Below are 17481 nucleotides of genomic sequence, written 5' to 3' on the forward strand. Positions count from 1 at the left end.
TAAAGCCAGGCAAAGACTGTACCATCTGCGACAGCTGGAGAAAAAAAGGGTCTCACCAGCAATCCTGAAAACTTTCTATTCTGGGGCTATAGAAAGTGTATTGACTCAGTGTATCTCAGTGTGGTATGGGAACAGCTCCAGTCAAGACTGCAAAGCCCTGCAGAGAGTTGTGCGCTTAGCTGAGTGCATTACAGGGTCTGCTCTCCCCTCTCTGCAGGACATCTACCTCAAACGCTGCAGAAGCAGAGCTGCTAAAATAATCAAAGACTCCACCCACCCCAGTAACCATCTTTTCACTTTGCTGCCATCTGGTAAGCGCTTCCGTAGCCTGATGGCAAAAACCGAGAGACTCAGGAGGAGTTTCTTCCCCCAGGCCATCAGGCTCTTAAACTCAAAACCAGCCTCTCAACATCCTCATGCCTCCACTTAATGTACACTTTATCAGTAAGATATTCATCATTCACTACTTCACATAGACACACTGACAGTGTCACCCTGTTTGCACATTTGCTTCTTGTACATTCCTGTGTATCTTAATATTTAAGACTACAGTATAATGCACATATGCACATTGTACATCCCTGTATATCTTAATATTTAAGGCTACAGGTTACTTTCATGCACATTATTTTGCGTTCTATGCGTTCTATAAATCTTTTTTTTTTATTTTATTCTTATATTTTTATTGTTTACATTTATTTCATTCTTACATAGCTTTATTTATGTATATTTTCATCTGTGTTGTTTTCTTTAATAATTGCACTGTCCATGGAACGGACCTGACTCACATTTCACTGCTGGTTACATATGCTATATATAATTTTGTATGTGACAAATAAAAATCTTGAATCTTGAATCAGAATGTACATAGCCCACTACTACTACTACTACTAAAATGAAACAAACATAATTTTTTTTAAGAAATAATCACACAACATTTTTTCCATGTTTTATTTTTAATAGTAAATCCCCTTTGTTAACCAAAAAATAAAGTTTGCTTAATTTTCAATAATTAAAAGATAAATTAAATGAATGTTTTATGCCTTCATTTGATAACCAGAAAAATGTGAATACACAGAATTTCCGAGGGGGAAAAAACATTTTATAAGGCTATTTTAAGAAAATAAATTAACAAATTAAGTTGTTTTTATTAGAGTTGTTCCGATTCCGATACTAGTATCGGAAATATCTCCGATACCACAACAAATTCTGGCATCGGCATCGGCGAGTACATGAACCCATATACCGATCCGATACCATTTTCAAGACCTAGTTATGAACGCTAGCTTTGCCTAACCGCTGCACGGTTCTTCTTCGCTGCTCAGAATGCATTGCAAACACAGGACGTTGTGCTGTAATGCCACAAGCAACCCCTGTGTAGAGCAGCGAAGAAGAAATGAAAACGCGTTAGCAGCACTGATCTATATATGACTGGATCGCTCATCGCGTTCTAAACTGCCAACAGACAGTGAAGCCGCTTCTATATTATAGATCAGTGGTTAGCAGTATGTCCGCTGTTTAGCAGTATTTCAGACTGGACCAACCAGACAGTAAAACGGCGACTAGGGACCAAGACAGTGCTGAAAATTTTAAAATGTGATGATACCAGCGTCTCTGTAGAACCGGTAGTAAGTTTGAGTATATTCGTTACCCGCAGCTGCGTTCAGTCGCTTCCGTGTTAGTCTAAGCGCAGAGCTCCAGACTGTAGCCGAATATATATACTAGTGTCTGTGAATATTAAACTGCAAAATACTATTTAAATATTACTCCTGCAAAGTCTACATCTCTGTGGGAGACGGGCGCAGATGCACGGGAGCTCGCTGTTTTGTGGCCTCTGCCGTTTGTCACTATATGAGGACATGAACGCATAAACCGTCACTTCATGAGAATTTAACGTTTCATTTGAGAAAACTGTCATATCATAAACACAGACACTCAAAGATCTTCATGGCGAGTAAATTGACAATATATTAAGCTACTGTTGTAGCCTACAGTAGATTTAGCTACGTCTCTATGTAGTAATAATACGTCTCTATTAATAATAATAATTATGCCTAGACGGTTGCTTGTTTTTTACTTGTTTTGTTGTAAAGAGATTATCTGATTAATATAGAATTTTTTATATTCCTAGACTTATTTGTTGCAGTTTTTTATACACCAATATTGTAAAAATAAAATACTAAAATACCTTTTTTAGTTTGCGGTGTTAGATTTTTGGCTGCATTTGAAGTTCTTTTTCGCTTAAGAAATTAAATAATATTACTGTCAAATTCATGTCAGATAATAAAAATACTGTAATAAATACAGTAGTTAACCATGTATTTGTTCATGTTTTATCAAGGGATAAGTCTGGAGCACACCATAAAATAATTCTAGAAATTTACACAGGGCTAGTAGTATATACAGCTGTATATACAGATACACACCCAGGTATCGGATCAGTACTCGGTATCGGCCGATACCCTGAGCCCAGGTATCGGAATCGGTATCGGGAAGAGAAAAAGGGTATCGGAACATCTCTAGTTTTTATGCATTTAAATAATTACACATGCCATAACACAGAATTAGGTAACAATAAAACATATGGTGAAGAAAAAATAAAACATTTCATAGGGCCCTAAACATGTAATTTTTGTTAAACTTTTAATAAATTGATGTGAAAATGTATACATTTTATGATTTTAATTAGTTGGACATGCTTTTTGATTAATACAATTTATTTTAACCATTACAAAGAAGTTGAGAAAAATTAAAACAGAAAAAAACGGAATCCAGAAAAATTAAAACAGAAAAACGGAATTTGGAAAATAATTAAATGGAATTTGGGAAAAAATAAAACTGATTTCATAGGGCCCTAGCACAGCTATTGTATGGGCGTTTGATTTTAGATGAATATTGCAAGTCTTATTGACTACTTTCATGGTGTTGTTGTTTTGTTTAAAAGAAATTAAAGTCATTATTGGTTTGAAACGACATGAGGGTGAATATATTATATCACATTATACTCCTGTTCCCCTTTTGAAATGTCTAGCGATGCTAGTGATTATGGGCTGTAAAGCCAAACCTGATGTAACACTCAAGAACTCAGCAGATCATGTTGATAAAAACCCAGTTTTTAATGCTTAGATGCTCAACGGCGTGCATTTTTTTTCTGCAAAGGATTTTTGAAAGTTAAACTGCTGAAATAAACTCTTCTTGAAGTGGAGGGTCACTCTGATCATGCACGAGCTGAAAACACCTTAAGGGCTTCTCCTATATGAAGCCAGAAGCTCCAGTAATAAGTGTGTTTGCTTGAGGCCTCCTGACCTTCAGATCTCACACTTCTCCAGTTGGTCACCATCTGTGTCCAAATTTGTTGATTTTGAGGCTGAATATCTCTCGAGTCTCGACATCCTTTATTAAACACACCAGATGAGCAAAGCTGCATTATGGAAAGATGAATATTTTAACAAGTATCATTACAGTGGCTTCATTGTTGTTTATAAGTGCAAAGTCATGTTGAGCATTGTGGGTTTCCCTGGTGGTATACTCTGCACATTTTGTAGGGCCACATGAAATCTGTTATTTTTCCCCAAATTCTTTGGTTCTTCAAAATTCTTCAAAGTTTTAATTTCTCTGGACTCCATTGTAATGGTTAAATTACATTTTATTAATCAAAAAGCATGTACAATTTATGTAACAATTTGTTTGTTTTCCTTAAAACACCAAATTCTTTGTTTTCAGTTGAAATTTCTCTGGTTTCCATCTTAATGTTCTAATCAAAATTCAATTCATAAAAGCAATTTGATTTATTCATTTGTTTATAATAATAGTGCCTATGAATTGTTTTTGTTGTATTTGACATATTCTGGTAATTAAATGAAAGCATAAAACAAATGTATTTTATCTTTTAATCAAATAAGTTAGACAAACAATGTGCTGCACAACAAGGAACAATAATTGTGTAGCTAGTCCTTAAAAATTAAAGATTAAATTATGATACTGTACAATAGTGATATTTGTCAAAATTTCAGATAAAAAACTGACTTTTTTTGACAGTTGACTGTGAATTCATTTAAGTTTCTGTATGACAATAGGTTTTGTCAAATGAAACTGTAAAATGGTTATGAAGCGACTGGAGATGATGTTTGCATATTCATGTCCTCATATAGTGAGAGTGTCATGTGTGCTTCAGTATGTGATGATTACTCTCATGCTGTGCACATTATAGAAATGGCGTGCTTCACTGTTAAATGTGTGCATGATTTATGTGTGTTTTGTGGTTGTTTTGGTGCGGCGATGGAGAGCTGCACGCCGTTGCTGACTGTTGTTTCTTTGAGCATGTGAGGACTGATGGCAGTCATCTAAGAGCAGATTGTCAGGGACGTTTGTGTGATGTTAATGAACATCTGTGGCGTGTCTGCTGGTGCCCCGTCAGGCCGAGAGCCACCGGATGGGCCAGCGGAGCAGAGCAGGCTGGGTACTTCACTCTTTGGCACCGCCACCGTTCCTTCAGGAGACTGAGAGAGTTTGTGATGATCAGCAGCTCGCCGTGTGGGAAGCTGGGAACCCTTGCGGAAACGAGATCTGTTATGCATTGGAAGGAAATTGTATGTACAACTTAATATCAGCTGCATATTTACAGAAAATTCATTTAAAAATGTTCTAGAAGGAAGTTGTTAATAGTACCAGAACTAAATGATTTTCATGTCGTTCATTGGTTCTCAATTTTAAATTTTAGTATCAAATACTTAAAATACTGTAAAGTCCAAGACTGCTACTGAATCTATATCATAGAACATATGATAAAGTGACCCTAAAAAGAATTATTCTTATGAGCCACTAAGTTCCTTTTAGTGAATCAAAAGCACTTGAATCAGCCAGGGCTGCGTTTCCCAAAAGCATCGTATGCCTGTTCGTAGCTCCATTCATGACAATATAGCATATAAGCAGAGTCAGTAATGTAACTTTGTTGGAATTATGTGGATACAATGTCAAACTGAGGGAAAGAAATCTGGTAATTTCAATGTAATTTCTAAGCAGGGATATTAAAGTTAACCAAAACCATTAAAAAAAAAACTGTAAAATGCATAGTAAAACAAAAGCCTTTTTTTCAGCTTGTTGCCATTGTAACATTTCTAATTTTCACAAATTTATATATATATATATATATTTACAGGTGCTGGTCATATAAATAGAATATCATCAAAAAGTTGATTTATTTAACTAATTCCATTCAAAAAGTGAAACTTGTACATTATATTCATTCATTACACACAGACTGATATATTTAAGATGTTTATTTCTTTTCATTTTGATGATTATAACTGACAACTAAGGAAAATCCCAAATTCAGTATCTGAATTGAAAAGGTTCAATATTGAAGATACCTGGTGCCACACTCTAATCAGCTAATTAATTCAAAACACCTGCGAAGGCCTTTAAATGCTCTCTCAGTCTAGTTCTGTAGGCTACACAATCATGGGGAAGACTGCTGACTTGACAGTGGTCCAAAAGATGATCATTGGCACCTTGCACAAGGAGGGCAAGACACAAAAGGTCATTGCAAAAGAGGCTGGCTGTTCACAGAGCTCTGTGTCCAAGCACATTCATAGAGAGGAGAAGGGAACGGAAAGGTGTGTTTGAAAAAAGTTTACAAGCAATATTGGATCGGTTAAATGCAGAGCACGAATTCTGAGTATGGGTCCCTATACTTTGCTGAATTTCACGTCACTTTCACTTCACACCCCATCTGTCTTTCTGTCTGTCTATCGTTCTATCTTTCTGTCATCTGACTCGATCTATCATTCTATTCTTCTATCATTCTATTCATTTCTGTGATTACAATTATGGCAATTGCTATCACTTTTAGTGTTGTCACGATACCAAAATTATCGTTTCGATACCGATACCTAGTCAAGAATTGCGATTTCGATACTTTTCCTGAAAGGGGAAAATACACTCTCAAATATCATTGCTATGCTTTATTTTAAAACCGGGACAACATTCTAATCATATAAAACACTAATAAATGAACATATGAACAGCATATATCTTAAATATTTGAACAAAATATGAAATATAAAAATATAAAAAATAAATTAGAGCAATGACATTCAAGGTAAAGAAAGAATAAATTTAGCTGCATTATCTCAGTTATCATAAGAAACATAAGTGTAATAAACTTTTTTTTTAATTCTGAACTTTGAATAAAAATATGAACAGCGATTATATTAAACAATGTTTCTGAACTCTGAACTTAAATGTCAAAAGATAAATAATATCAATTTAAGCAATGGCATTCAAGTAAAAAAAAAAGCAAATAAAATTTAGCAGCAATATCTTAGATATTGTAACTTATTCTGTCAGTTGTGCAACCTTTTCTTTCAGAGGAGAAAACTCAGCCAGTGAGCTTTAATAAGCGTCATCTTTAGTGAGCGTCATCTTTCTCTGCCAGTTGTGGACCGGTGCCACAGTATTACTTGTGCTCGCACATGCATCTGGGACATCACGGAAGATACGTTGCTGCTTAGACCTTCGTATTGTAACCTTATCAAAGAACCTAATTGTGACGAGTGGGGCGGGGCCGAGGGACGTGGGAACGGGGAGCGAGGCCGGTGGAGTGATTGGAGATGAACTACACTTGTTCGAACCACCGGTCTCGAGTCCCACGGAGGAGATGGAAGGATATAAAACTAGAGCGACGACAGTGAAGGACGAGAGAGGACCAGGCCTGGGCTTTACTTTATGTTTTGCTTTTTATTTGTGTTTTGTGTTTATTTTGATTATTAAAGTTTCATTTTGATTGTCCGCCGGTTCCCGCCTCCTTCTTCCCGATGATTACGGAGTTTTTATTATTACACTAATAAAATATGAAAATATATATTCCAAATATTTAATATAGGCTATATGAAATTGCACTAGTGATCGTTCGTCCGTGAACGAATCTAGGTGAATGAATCATTCTCGTTCAGGTAACCCACTGACTTATATTTCTCGTTCACTGAAGTTCCTCCCTCCACAGCAGTGCGCGAGCGGAGAAGCGCTATTAGCAGCACATGTGCAGCTCGTGAACAGCTCTGTGAACTGTTTTATCCGGTCAAAGAGTTACGCAAGATGTGACGGAGCATGTGATTTGTTGAATGTAGTGAACGAATCCGCCCTTCACTGAACGAGATCGAGTGATCTTCTCGTTCGTGAACGAGTTGAATGAACTGATACATCTCGTTTATGAACTAAATGAATGAGTATACAGGGTCAGTGACCCAAGCATGTAAATCTCGATCAGCAATCAGCAGATACAAAGCGCAGTTATAGGTGCTGTGCATATATGCTCGTTTTCATATTTAGCATACAGAACATAACTCCACGTTTAATCCCCGATTAATGTGAATATTATATATGAACTGTCTGACCAAACAATTAAAATGTTAATTATGCAAGAAAACCTTGTGCTTTGTTCATGTGAACAACTTATTTAAACTATTTAATGCGATTATGTACACATTTTAGTAAAGCCAAATCAGTTTAGTAAAGCCACTTAATGCAGCCATCTCGCTGAAGTGCTTTTTTGCTGCTTGCGTGAGGAGAAAAACACAGCCATCCATAGGGAGGCACTGGAAGCGTGCGTTGCACACACCAACATAAAATACTTATCTTACAAATCTGTAACGCAGTCATTCTTTGAAGTATCGATACTAATAAATTTAGGAATCGTGACGTTTTTAATTTCCGAGAATCGCGATACTTTTGAAGTATCGGTGCACCGTGCAACACTAATCATTTTATAGCATTTTTTAAATTAAGAATTTAAAAATGTAATTTATTTATTTATATTTAAAGGCAATGGAAGTTCTGTGTGTTCGAATGGCTTTTTGCCGTTTTTCTTTTTGGGTTTTATTGTCTTTTCTGCTGTGGTCACCCCAGTGCATGTAGTGTTTTGCGTCTGATGGCAGTTAGAGCAGAAAACACATGCTGTCATGCTGTTCATCATGTGATCATCAGAATCATTAGCTCTTCTGTGGTGTAATGCTGTGTTCACACCAAACGCGAATAGAGCGTCAGGCGCGAATGATTTCAATGTTAAGTCAATGCAAAGGCACGTTTACGCGTGTCTGGAGGTCTCGCGGCATGAATGAGGCGCGGCGGGGAAGACGTGAATTTGCCTCATTCGCGCCTAGTTCGCGCGAATTGACGTGCGAATTGAGCGTTAAGCGCGAATGGTGCTTTTGTGCATTTAAGCGTTTGACGCGAATTTACGTCTGCCTCCCGAGTTGAAAAATTTGAACTTTAACATCAATTTGCGTTACCAGCGGCAAATGTCAGAAGGTCTAGTCGAGGTGAGGCTGCTCTCGGCGGATACATGAGCTCTGAGCTCCCGCTGATCGCATGGAGCTCATCTCCGAAATCGGCGAAACACATTTTTTAAAATAGACGCTGTCTTTATAAATAAACCGCACATTTGAGTTTAAAACAACTACATTCTCGCCTGAAATACTTTTAAAACTACATTTCATGACACGATAACAGTAATATTTTGAAAATTATCCGAATAAAATGGCGGTTGAAAATGCTGCGTGAACTCAGCTGGCAGAAGCCCCCCCATGACACGAATTCGCGCCTGTTGTGAAGCGAATTTCACGAGCGAATGAAGCGAATGATCTTAAAATGTTCAAGCGGCAAACTAGACGCGGTAGACGCGGATTTGACGCTCTATTCGCGTTTGGTGTGAACACAGCATAAGGCTCTTGTCATCTGGCAGTCGGTGGTTTGTTTAAGCTGGTAGTTTAAACTGAGCAGCTGGCTTTAATTTACTGACACTTTGGAGCTAGTATGGTGGGTTTTTCTGTTCAGTTCAATGCAACAGCCGCATGAAAAGACTGAGTTCAGGGAGTCACAATACGACTGCAAAACAATTCTCCATGGATGCCAGTTTTTCAGCAGTGGCATAGGGACGGAAATGTTTTAACTAACAATAAGCAGTATATTTATTGCAGTTTTTATTAACGGGGAGATGACTGGACTTAAAAAGGACTTCAGAAAGATAGCAGCATCACTGTTCTTTTTACACAGAGATTGTTCGGTCCATTAGTAAAAATCTATTGACTTTAGCATTACATGTCAATGGTGATTGTTCAAAAATGGGGAAAAAGCACTTTTCTGTATTCAGACTATTGAATTTTACCCATTTTCAGTGGACGAAAACCAAATTTTGGTCACTTTGTATACAGCTGATGCTTAATATAATCTAAAGAACGATGTCTGAATAATAAATATGGTTGAAACTAGAATTGTAGCTTGTGTGCCTCTATCAAAAAACAATTCCATAGAATTGTAAAAATGAGAATCAAGATACTTTTTTTGTTTTACCCAGCCATAAAATTTATTAGTGAACATTTTCTATGCCTATTTATTTATTTATTTTATTTCATTTCCAGTGTTGATCATTCAGATGAATATTTCTGTTTTTGTCCATGATTAAGTTTCTCAGACTCTTTGGTTAGAAATTTAATCTAGGCTCTCAAGACAAGTCTAGCTTTTTTAAGAAAAAGCTTGCTTTGTTTTCAAAAACCATAAAAAAGGTCCCAATTAATGACGTGTAGTGTTGGGTAAGTTACTCTAAAAAAGTAATTAATTACTAGTTTCTAATTTTGTCTTCAACAAGGTAATTAAATTACTGTTCAAATTTCACTCTCCAAAAAGTATTTAATTATTTCCTAAATCCTATATCAGCCTCGACAAGTTAATGATCCAAGGAAAGATGTGAAAGTTATTTTAATTTTCAAATAAGTAATAGATAATTACATAAATTATTCTTACACTTAATATTAGAGTCCAATTCTTACTATCAACTAACTATTAACTATGACTTTTGCCTCAATATACTCCTAATTAGGCTACTGCTTATTAATACTCCGTACTAGGGGTGTAGCTATCGAATATTTTAGTAATCGAGTATTCTACCAAAAATTCCATCGATTAATTGAGTAATCGGATAAAATTTGTTTTTGCTTAATTAAAGTGCAATATTAATTATGCAAGAGAAAATTAGACTCCTGGGTCTCTTAAAATGAACAACTAAGTTTCCTTTTTTAGAATTTTTTTTTTTTTACTTTTTAAATGCATAGAATGCAATGCATACATAAAAAAATGAAAATGTAATTATTACCCATTGTTTCTCTGTCTGTACTTGTACTGTGAACAATGACAATAAAGTTGACAGATGAATTAAGTGCATTTAAGTGCCATTCAGTTGGGGTTTAAAATAAAGCATTTTCTGAGATGCACATTAAACACATAAAACATTAATTTAATTTATCTTTTAATTATTTGAAAATTAAGCAAACTTAACTTTTTGGTAAACAAAGGGGATTTACTATTAAAAATAAAACATGGAAGAAATTTTGTGTGATTAAACCTTAAAGGTAAAGCTTTTAAGTAGTAGGCTATGTACATTCTGCTGAACAATATGAATACAGGACTTTTATTTTGACGGGTTGGCGTACCTTTACAGTTCTGTGTATGTGATGTGTGAATTACAAGCACTTCATACGTTTCAAAGGCTTTTATCGCCAATTACATGACATTTATGCAAAGAGTCAGTATTTGCAGTGTTGGCCCTTCTTTTTCAGGGCCTCTGCAATTGGACTGGGCATGCTCTCAATCAACTTCTGGGCCAAATCCTGACTGATAGCAACCCATTCTTTCATAATCACTTTTTGGAGTTTGTCAGAATTAGTGGGTTTTTGTTTGTCCACCCGCCTCTTGAGGATTGACCACAAGTTCTCAATGGGATTAAGATCTGGGGAGTTTCCAGGCCATGGACCCAAAATTTCAACATTCTGGTCCCGAGCCACTTAGTTATCACTTTTGCCTTATGGCACGGTGCTCCATCGTGCTGGAAAATGCATTGTTCTTCACCAAACTGTTGTTGGATTGTTGGAAGAAGTTGCTGTTGGAGGGTGTTTTGGTACCATTCTTTATTCATGGCTGTGTTTTTGGGCAGAATTGTGAGTGAGCCCACTCCCTTGGATGAGAAGCAACCCCACACATGAATGGTGTCAGGATGCTTTACTGTTGGCATGACACAGGACTGATGGTAGTGCTCACCTTTTCTTCTCCGGACAAGCCTTTTTCCAGATGCCCCAAACAATCGGAAAGGGGCTTCATCGGAGAATATGACTTTGCCCCAGTCCTCAGCAGTCCATTCACTATACTTTCTGCAGAAGACCAATCTGTCCCTGATGTTTTTTTTGGAGAGAAGTGGCTTCTTTGCTGCTCTTCTTGACACCAGGCCATCTTCCAGAAGTCTTGGCCTCACTGTGCGTGCAGATGCGCTCACACCTGCCTGCTGCCATTCCTGAGCAAGCTCTGCACTGGTGGCACTCCGATCCCGCAGCTCAATCCTCTTTAGGAGACCATCCTGGCGCTTGCTGGACTTTCTTGGACGCCCTGAAGCCTTCTTTACAAGAATTGAACCTCTTTCCTTGAAGTTCTTGATGATCCTATAAATTGTTGATTTAGGTGCAATCTTAGTAGCCACAATATCCTTGACTGTGAAGCCATTTTTATGCAACGCAATGATGGCTGCACGCGTTTCTTTGCAGGTCACCATGGTTAACAATGGAAGAACAATGATTTCAAGCATCACCCTCCTTTTAACATGTCAAGTCTGCCATTCTAACCCAATCAGCCTGACATAATGATCTCCAGCCTTGTGCTCGTCAACATTCTCACCTGAGTTAACAAGACGTTTACTGAAATGATCTCAGCAGGTCCTTTAATGACAGCAATGAAATGCAGTGGAAAAGTTTTTTTGGGATTAAGTTAATTTTCATGGCAAAGAAGGACTATGCAATTTATTTGATCACTCTTCATAACATTCTGGAGTATATGCAAATTGCTATTATAAAAACTTAAGCAGCAACTTTTCCCATTTCCAATATTTATGTAATTCTCAAAACTTTTGGCCACGACTGTACATCGTTTTATTTTATTTTCTGAATGTTTGCTTAAATAATACCTGCATTAATAGAATTAATTTGAAATACTTAAAAACCAGCAAGCATTGCTATTATTATTTTCTTTAATTTGTTGTTTATATTTGTTTTATTGCTTGTAATTTGTCTTTATTCATTTTGTTTTAATTACCATTTCTTTAAACAATTGAAGGGTGTTCTGTTTTTAATTAAAGTAGGAAGCTGTTATTTTACATTTGATTACTTTTGTGTTTATTGTCTTTTGGGTTTTCTGAATGTTTTCTTGAAAACACAAGATGAAAACCAAGTTTGTTTACATTTTATTATGTTTTTAGGTATTTTTTGTTATTTTTTCATACCATTTTTAGTATTCATAATATCTAATATTATATTGTGTTGTTGCTGTTATTTAACTTCAGGAGTGTGTTTAGTAGGCCAACAGCCTTTTGCTGTTGTATTAAAATTCATATTGTGGCAAACACCTTTGTTATTTTCTCCACGCTAGCTTTTTTCCTGTAGCTATAATCAGATAACTCGTGATGCATTTTAATGTCAAACCGTTTCCATATTCCAGATTCAGACATTGCTACACCATTACACCCTCAGTGTTTTCTTATGGCTTCATTTTTCTTGCCCTAGTTCTCATGGTTTTATTTTGAAGTTTTCTGATTTCTAAGAGGTTTACAGTGGTATGCATGCATCTTCATGTTGGGTATCCAGCACACGTTGTTGTTGTAGTTGTATTTTGTATGTAAAGTGAATGGAGTCATTGCAGCAGATTTTCACTCGGGACGAGGGTGATTGAACTGTGCTTTAGTGCCCTGAACACTCGTTTCACCAGATCATACGCCTGACCTTACATGCTTTGAACAAATGGCCAATGAAATTCATGCGTGTTTTTTGTGTTTGTTGTTGTTTAGACACTGGAGGAGCCTCCTTACCTGACCGTCGGCACTGACGTGAGCGCCAAATACAGAGGGGCCTTCTGTGAGGCCAAGATCAAGACCGCCAAGAGACTCGTCAAAGCAAAGGTGAGCCGCTGTTTCTGCTGTTCGGGATCATTTGAAGACATGTTCTGAATGTGTGGATGAATAATGATTAGAAAACACTTTTATGCATGTTTGACACGTCAAAAATCAACACAGACAGAGGTCTTTTTGTTTTTGTTTTTGTTTTTCATCCCTGCTTTTGAAAGTAAACAATGCCAGCCCAATGTTTCAATGTTTTTAAAATTATTTAAACATTTGATTTAAAAAAAAAAGTCTCTATATTTAATTTTCAAGTCTCTTCTGCTAAACAAGGCTTGCTCAAAATTACAGGTAAAACTGTGAAACATTATTCTAGTTTAAAACGTGTTTTCTATGTGAATGCATCGTGAAATGGAATTCCATCCCGCAATAAAATCTGAATTTTCAGCATCAATACTCCAGTCACATGATCCTTCAGAAATGCTGATTCGCTGCTCAAGAAACATTTCTGATTATATTATTTATTGAAAATTGTTGTGTAAAGTGAAACTTTTTTTTCAGGAAAGTTGGAATATAGAAAAAAGGTCTATATATAATTCTTTACTGTCACTTTTGCTCAATTTAATGCATCCTTGTGGAATAAATGAATGAGTCCCGTAATGAATGTGTTTTCATTGCTCTCTCTCTCTCTCTCTCTTTCTCTCTCTCTCTTTCTCTCTCTCTCTCTCTCTCTCTCTCTCTCTCTCTCTCTCTCTCTCCTCATGTGTTTCTCCTGATGGCTCTCTCTCTCTGATGTTTTATAATTCCTCTCTCATAGTCCTGAAATATGATTAGCTGCCTGCTCACAGACCAGAGACCTCGTTCAAGGTTGTAATCGTATTCCTGCTATTGTACTTCTAATGACATCATTGCATCTCTCTCTCTCTCTCTCTCTCTGTCTCTCTCTGTCTCTCTCTCTGTGTTTATGCATTAGAAGAAGAGTTTTTACGTGGCACATTCACACTTTCAGATTGTCAGAGAAATCCAAGCTGAGCATTGGAGCTGTGGATGCATGTGTTTGAAAATGTGTTCTTTTGATAGAAACGTCTGATTGAGATAATGTGATGTAGCTGTCTGACCTTAAGTTTTAAGTATTATTATTATTATTATAAATTTCATTCCTCCATGCGTTCTGGTCCTGACACTGACTGTGATTAGGGTTTTTTGTGTCTGTGTGTGATTAGAGCTTCAGCCACAAGAAGCTGAAGTGTGAGATTTATTATCTCCTGCGACGGTGAGACACACACACACACACACACATTTTTGTGATGGTGATGACGTCGGTATGAATTTAAACAAATTAGCATATCGTGACGTCACTGACTGGGTCTTCAACCCGTGCCTTCGGGCGCATAATTGCAAACCTCATTTTGATGCAGGCTATATAGACCACAAACAAATTTTAATCTTTGTCAAAAACATGTTTATTGCATGAATTTCAGGTGAGAAAAAAAATGAGGTACTGTTTTACTTGCATCCACCGCTACGTATCAATGCAACCTACAAATGAGAGAATGTTTACTTTGCTTTCTTGTTTTGTCACTTTTGTGAAAAAAATTCTGTTTGATTTGAGTGACGAGTGTTCATTGAATCGATTGTAAAATCGATTTTGCATGTCTAAAGTTTTATACGGCAAATAAAACCAAATATAGGTAAATCCACGGACAACAGGCAGGAGTAGGGCTGGGATAAACGATTATTTTTTAAACGATTAATCTAGCGATTATTTTTCCGATGCATCGATTAATCTAACGATTAATTTTCCCAGACCGATTCGATTTCGATTATCTCCCCATTAATTGACTACTAACAATTTATACATGTTGATTTACATATCTGAATGAAAAAAACATGAATTCCTTAACATTGCAATATATGTTTATTGCTCTTAAAATTACAAAATAAAAGACTGACTAAGAATGCATTACTTTGCACTTGTATAGAGATAGCATTCAATAAAACCTTGAAGCCTTGAAAACACATAGCTTACTGAAACAAGCTTACTGAACACATAGGGCCTAGCTTACTGAAAAAAAGTTCTTCTTTCAGATGTAAACAACAACAACTTGATATCTAGCATTCAATAAAAAAGTTCACACAAAATACTTGTTTAGAGCAATTGAAAGAATTCAGTAACCAATGTAAACTTTAGGGCTTTAAGCTAATACAGAGAGTGCTTTTCCAAAAAAAAATAAAAAAATTAACAATGGGAGCCAGCAGCCTGTCATGGAGAAAAAAAAAATCTCTGAATGCTCCACGTGAAACTTTGGCGTTCCGCCCTTTTTCTATTGTGTCTAATGATTTTGGTTAATATGCACGAGGGAGAGTGAGAGAGAGTGAGAGCGAGAGAGAGCGAGAGAGCAAGACAGCGCTCGTGTAGTTTGAAGACTCTGAGTGCGCGAGCGCGTGTGAAACTTTGGCGTACCGCCCTTTTTCTATCATGTTTAATGATTTTGATTAATATGCACGAGGGAGAGAGAGAGCAAGAAACGCTCGTGTTGTTTGAAGACTGTAAGTGCGCGCGCACAGCCGGGGCTCTCTCTTGTACGCGCCCTGTCAGGCGCAGCAGTCATTCTACATCACTCACCGATCAAATAAGGCTTTGACAGCCACCAAAAAAAAAGATCAATGCAGAAAAACCCCTGGATTGGTTATATAACGTTGGACAGAATGTTGATCCGGCCATCGCGTATATTCAGCACACATAAGGCTAACGTTTTTTAGAGAAATAAAAACAGGTCGACGAATCGATGCGCATATTTTGCATCGACGTATTTTTTACGTCGACGTCATCGATGACCTCGACGTGTTGTCCCAGCCCTAGGCAGGAGGAATGTAAAGATTCAATATATTGGTAAAGACCAATATTTCGGATGATTTATTGGCGTGAAGTTACGTGCAAAATGACAAACAGGAGTGCAACATTTTCGAAAAACAATAAGCAGAGTGGACTGCCATAATGCAAAACATTTACTGCAGGTTTCAACATGGCTGTGTTTACGATTACATTTCAACAACAACAAAAAAATCGCATAGGCGATTTTCTTAGGCTATCAAAAAAAATATTTTTTCAAATATTCGTCGAATTTAAAATAAAAATCCACATTCGAATGCGCATATGAATTTTAGGTGTGCATTAAGGAAGCTGCCTTATGAGCCCCGGTACGTGCTCCATTCCATCTCGCCGCGCGCACAGCTGTGTCTACACAACTTTCAAAGGCGGACGAGCTCGACACGCAGTATCTGCTGTATCATCTTTTACCTCGTGTACGCGCACGAGATGCGATGACAATATATGTGTCATTGCATTATAAGGTTATGTTAGCCTATCTAGTTGAAGCCACTTAAAAAAAAAAAAATCAATGTGGAGAAGATCTTGTTTACATCAAAACTGAAACCAAGCCGTTCACACAGAACGCATATTTCGCTCATCTCATGTTTTTAAATGAAAAAATGTATCCTGTGTGACTGGTTTTCCGCCCTCTTTATTTATTTAACAGTGCATGCATACATGATGCTGTTTTGTTGATTAGTTCTATTAATAATAAATAGTTATTAATAATAATTGGTTCATAAACATTATTTTAAATATTATGTTTTTTTCACAGTCATGTATTCTAATGCTTTGAATAAACATGCAGTAATATTTTGCTCGATGCGCTATCTTGAGCCTCAGAAGAGAAGCAAAAAGCTTTTCTTCACCCTAACTGAAATTATGCATTTAAAATTCGAATACAATTCGAATTTTGATCATATTTAAGTAAATAATTTGAATTTAGTTTTTTCAGCTATTTTGACAGCCCTAGGCGATTCAAGCCCGAAACTGTATGAGACTGAATACCGGCTGAATTCACATTTCTGTTGTAAAAAGAGAAACATTGCTGTTATGCGTGTGTGTCCGAAGCTGCAGTTGCTGTGTGACGCCTGTTCAAAAAAAAAAAAAAAAAACCTGGACGCGGAAAGGTCGTTAAAATAATTTTCTTATTTTCGTTTGCGAAACTTGTGTTGGTTGATTCGTGCTTGATTCGTGCAATAGATTTTCGAACATAAAGTGACAGTCGACACGGTCACGGTTTTAGACTAGAGAGGAGAAGGGATGGGAAAAGATCTGGGCACAGTTTTTCCAGAACTTCGTGCCAAGTTAAAGCGGTGTCGAGCTGTTTTAATGAATTTTTTTTAGATCTATAATGGTGCCCGAACCCGTATGACTCTGAACAGTGACAGCGAACATTTAGTTTACTGCAGCCGCAGCCATCATTACCAAGCGCGAACCGTTGAATCTGACAGTGAGTGAGAGTCTGAGACGAAGCGAACGCACAGGCCACAGTGTGACAGATGACGTCAAGGGTTTTTTTTTATTAAAGAAGATAGCCTTCATTTGTATGTAGGCTAAGGCAATTTATATATTTACAATACTTACTTAAATATAATTAATAGTATTTTATTGCGTTTGTATTAGTTGTTTGAAGAGTAAAAAAATAATTGGTCGGTCTTAACGCAAATTTACAATCGGCAAG

At 36.7% G+C, this 17481-nt stretch overlaps 2 protein-coding genes across 4 annotated transcripts in view; one reads left to right on the top strand and one right to left on the bottom strand.

Moving 5' to 3' along the window:
• The window catches only part of LOC132156718 (egl nine homolog 1-like), a 339835-nt gene that overhangs the window by 80030 nt on the left and 242324 nt on the right, over positions 1 to 17481 (bottom strand). The gene's annotated exons all lie outside the window — the stretch shown is intronic.
• LOC132156713 (AT-rich interactive domain-containing protein 4B-like) overlaps positions 1 to 17481 on the top strand; it is an 85303-nt gene that overhangs the window by 27932 nt on the left and 39890 nt on the right. For all 3 annotated transcript variants that reach the window (XM_059565686.1, XM_059565687.1, XM_059565688.1), the window contains exon 3: positions 12878 to 12988. In XM_059565686.1, coding sequence (XP_059421669.1) covers positions 12878 to 12988 — 111 coding nt within the window. The remainder of the gene's footprint in view (positions 1 to 12877; positions 12989 to 17481) is intronic.

Source organism: Carassius carassius, chromosome 14, assembly GCF_963082965.1.
Source record: "Carassius carassius chromosome 14, fCarCar2.1, whole genome shotgun sequence".
In the NCBI taxonomy this organism is placed as follows: domain Eukaryota; kingdom Metazoa; phylum Chordata; class Actinopteri; order Cypriniformes; family Cyprinidae; genus Carassius; species Carassius carassius.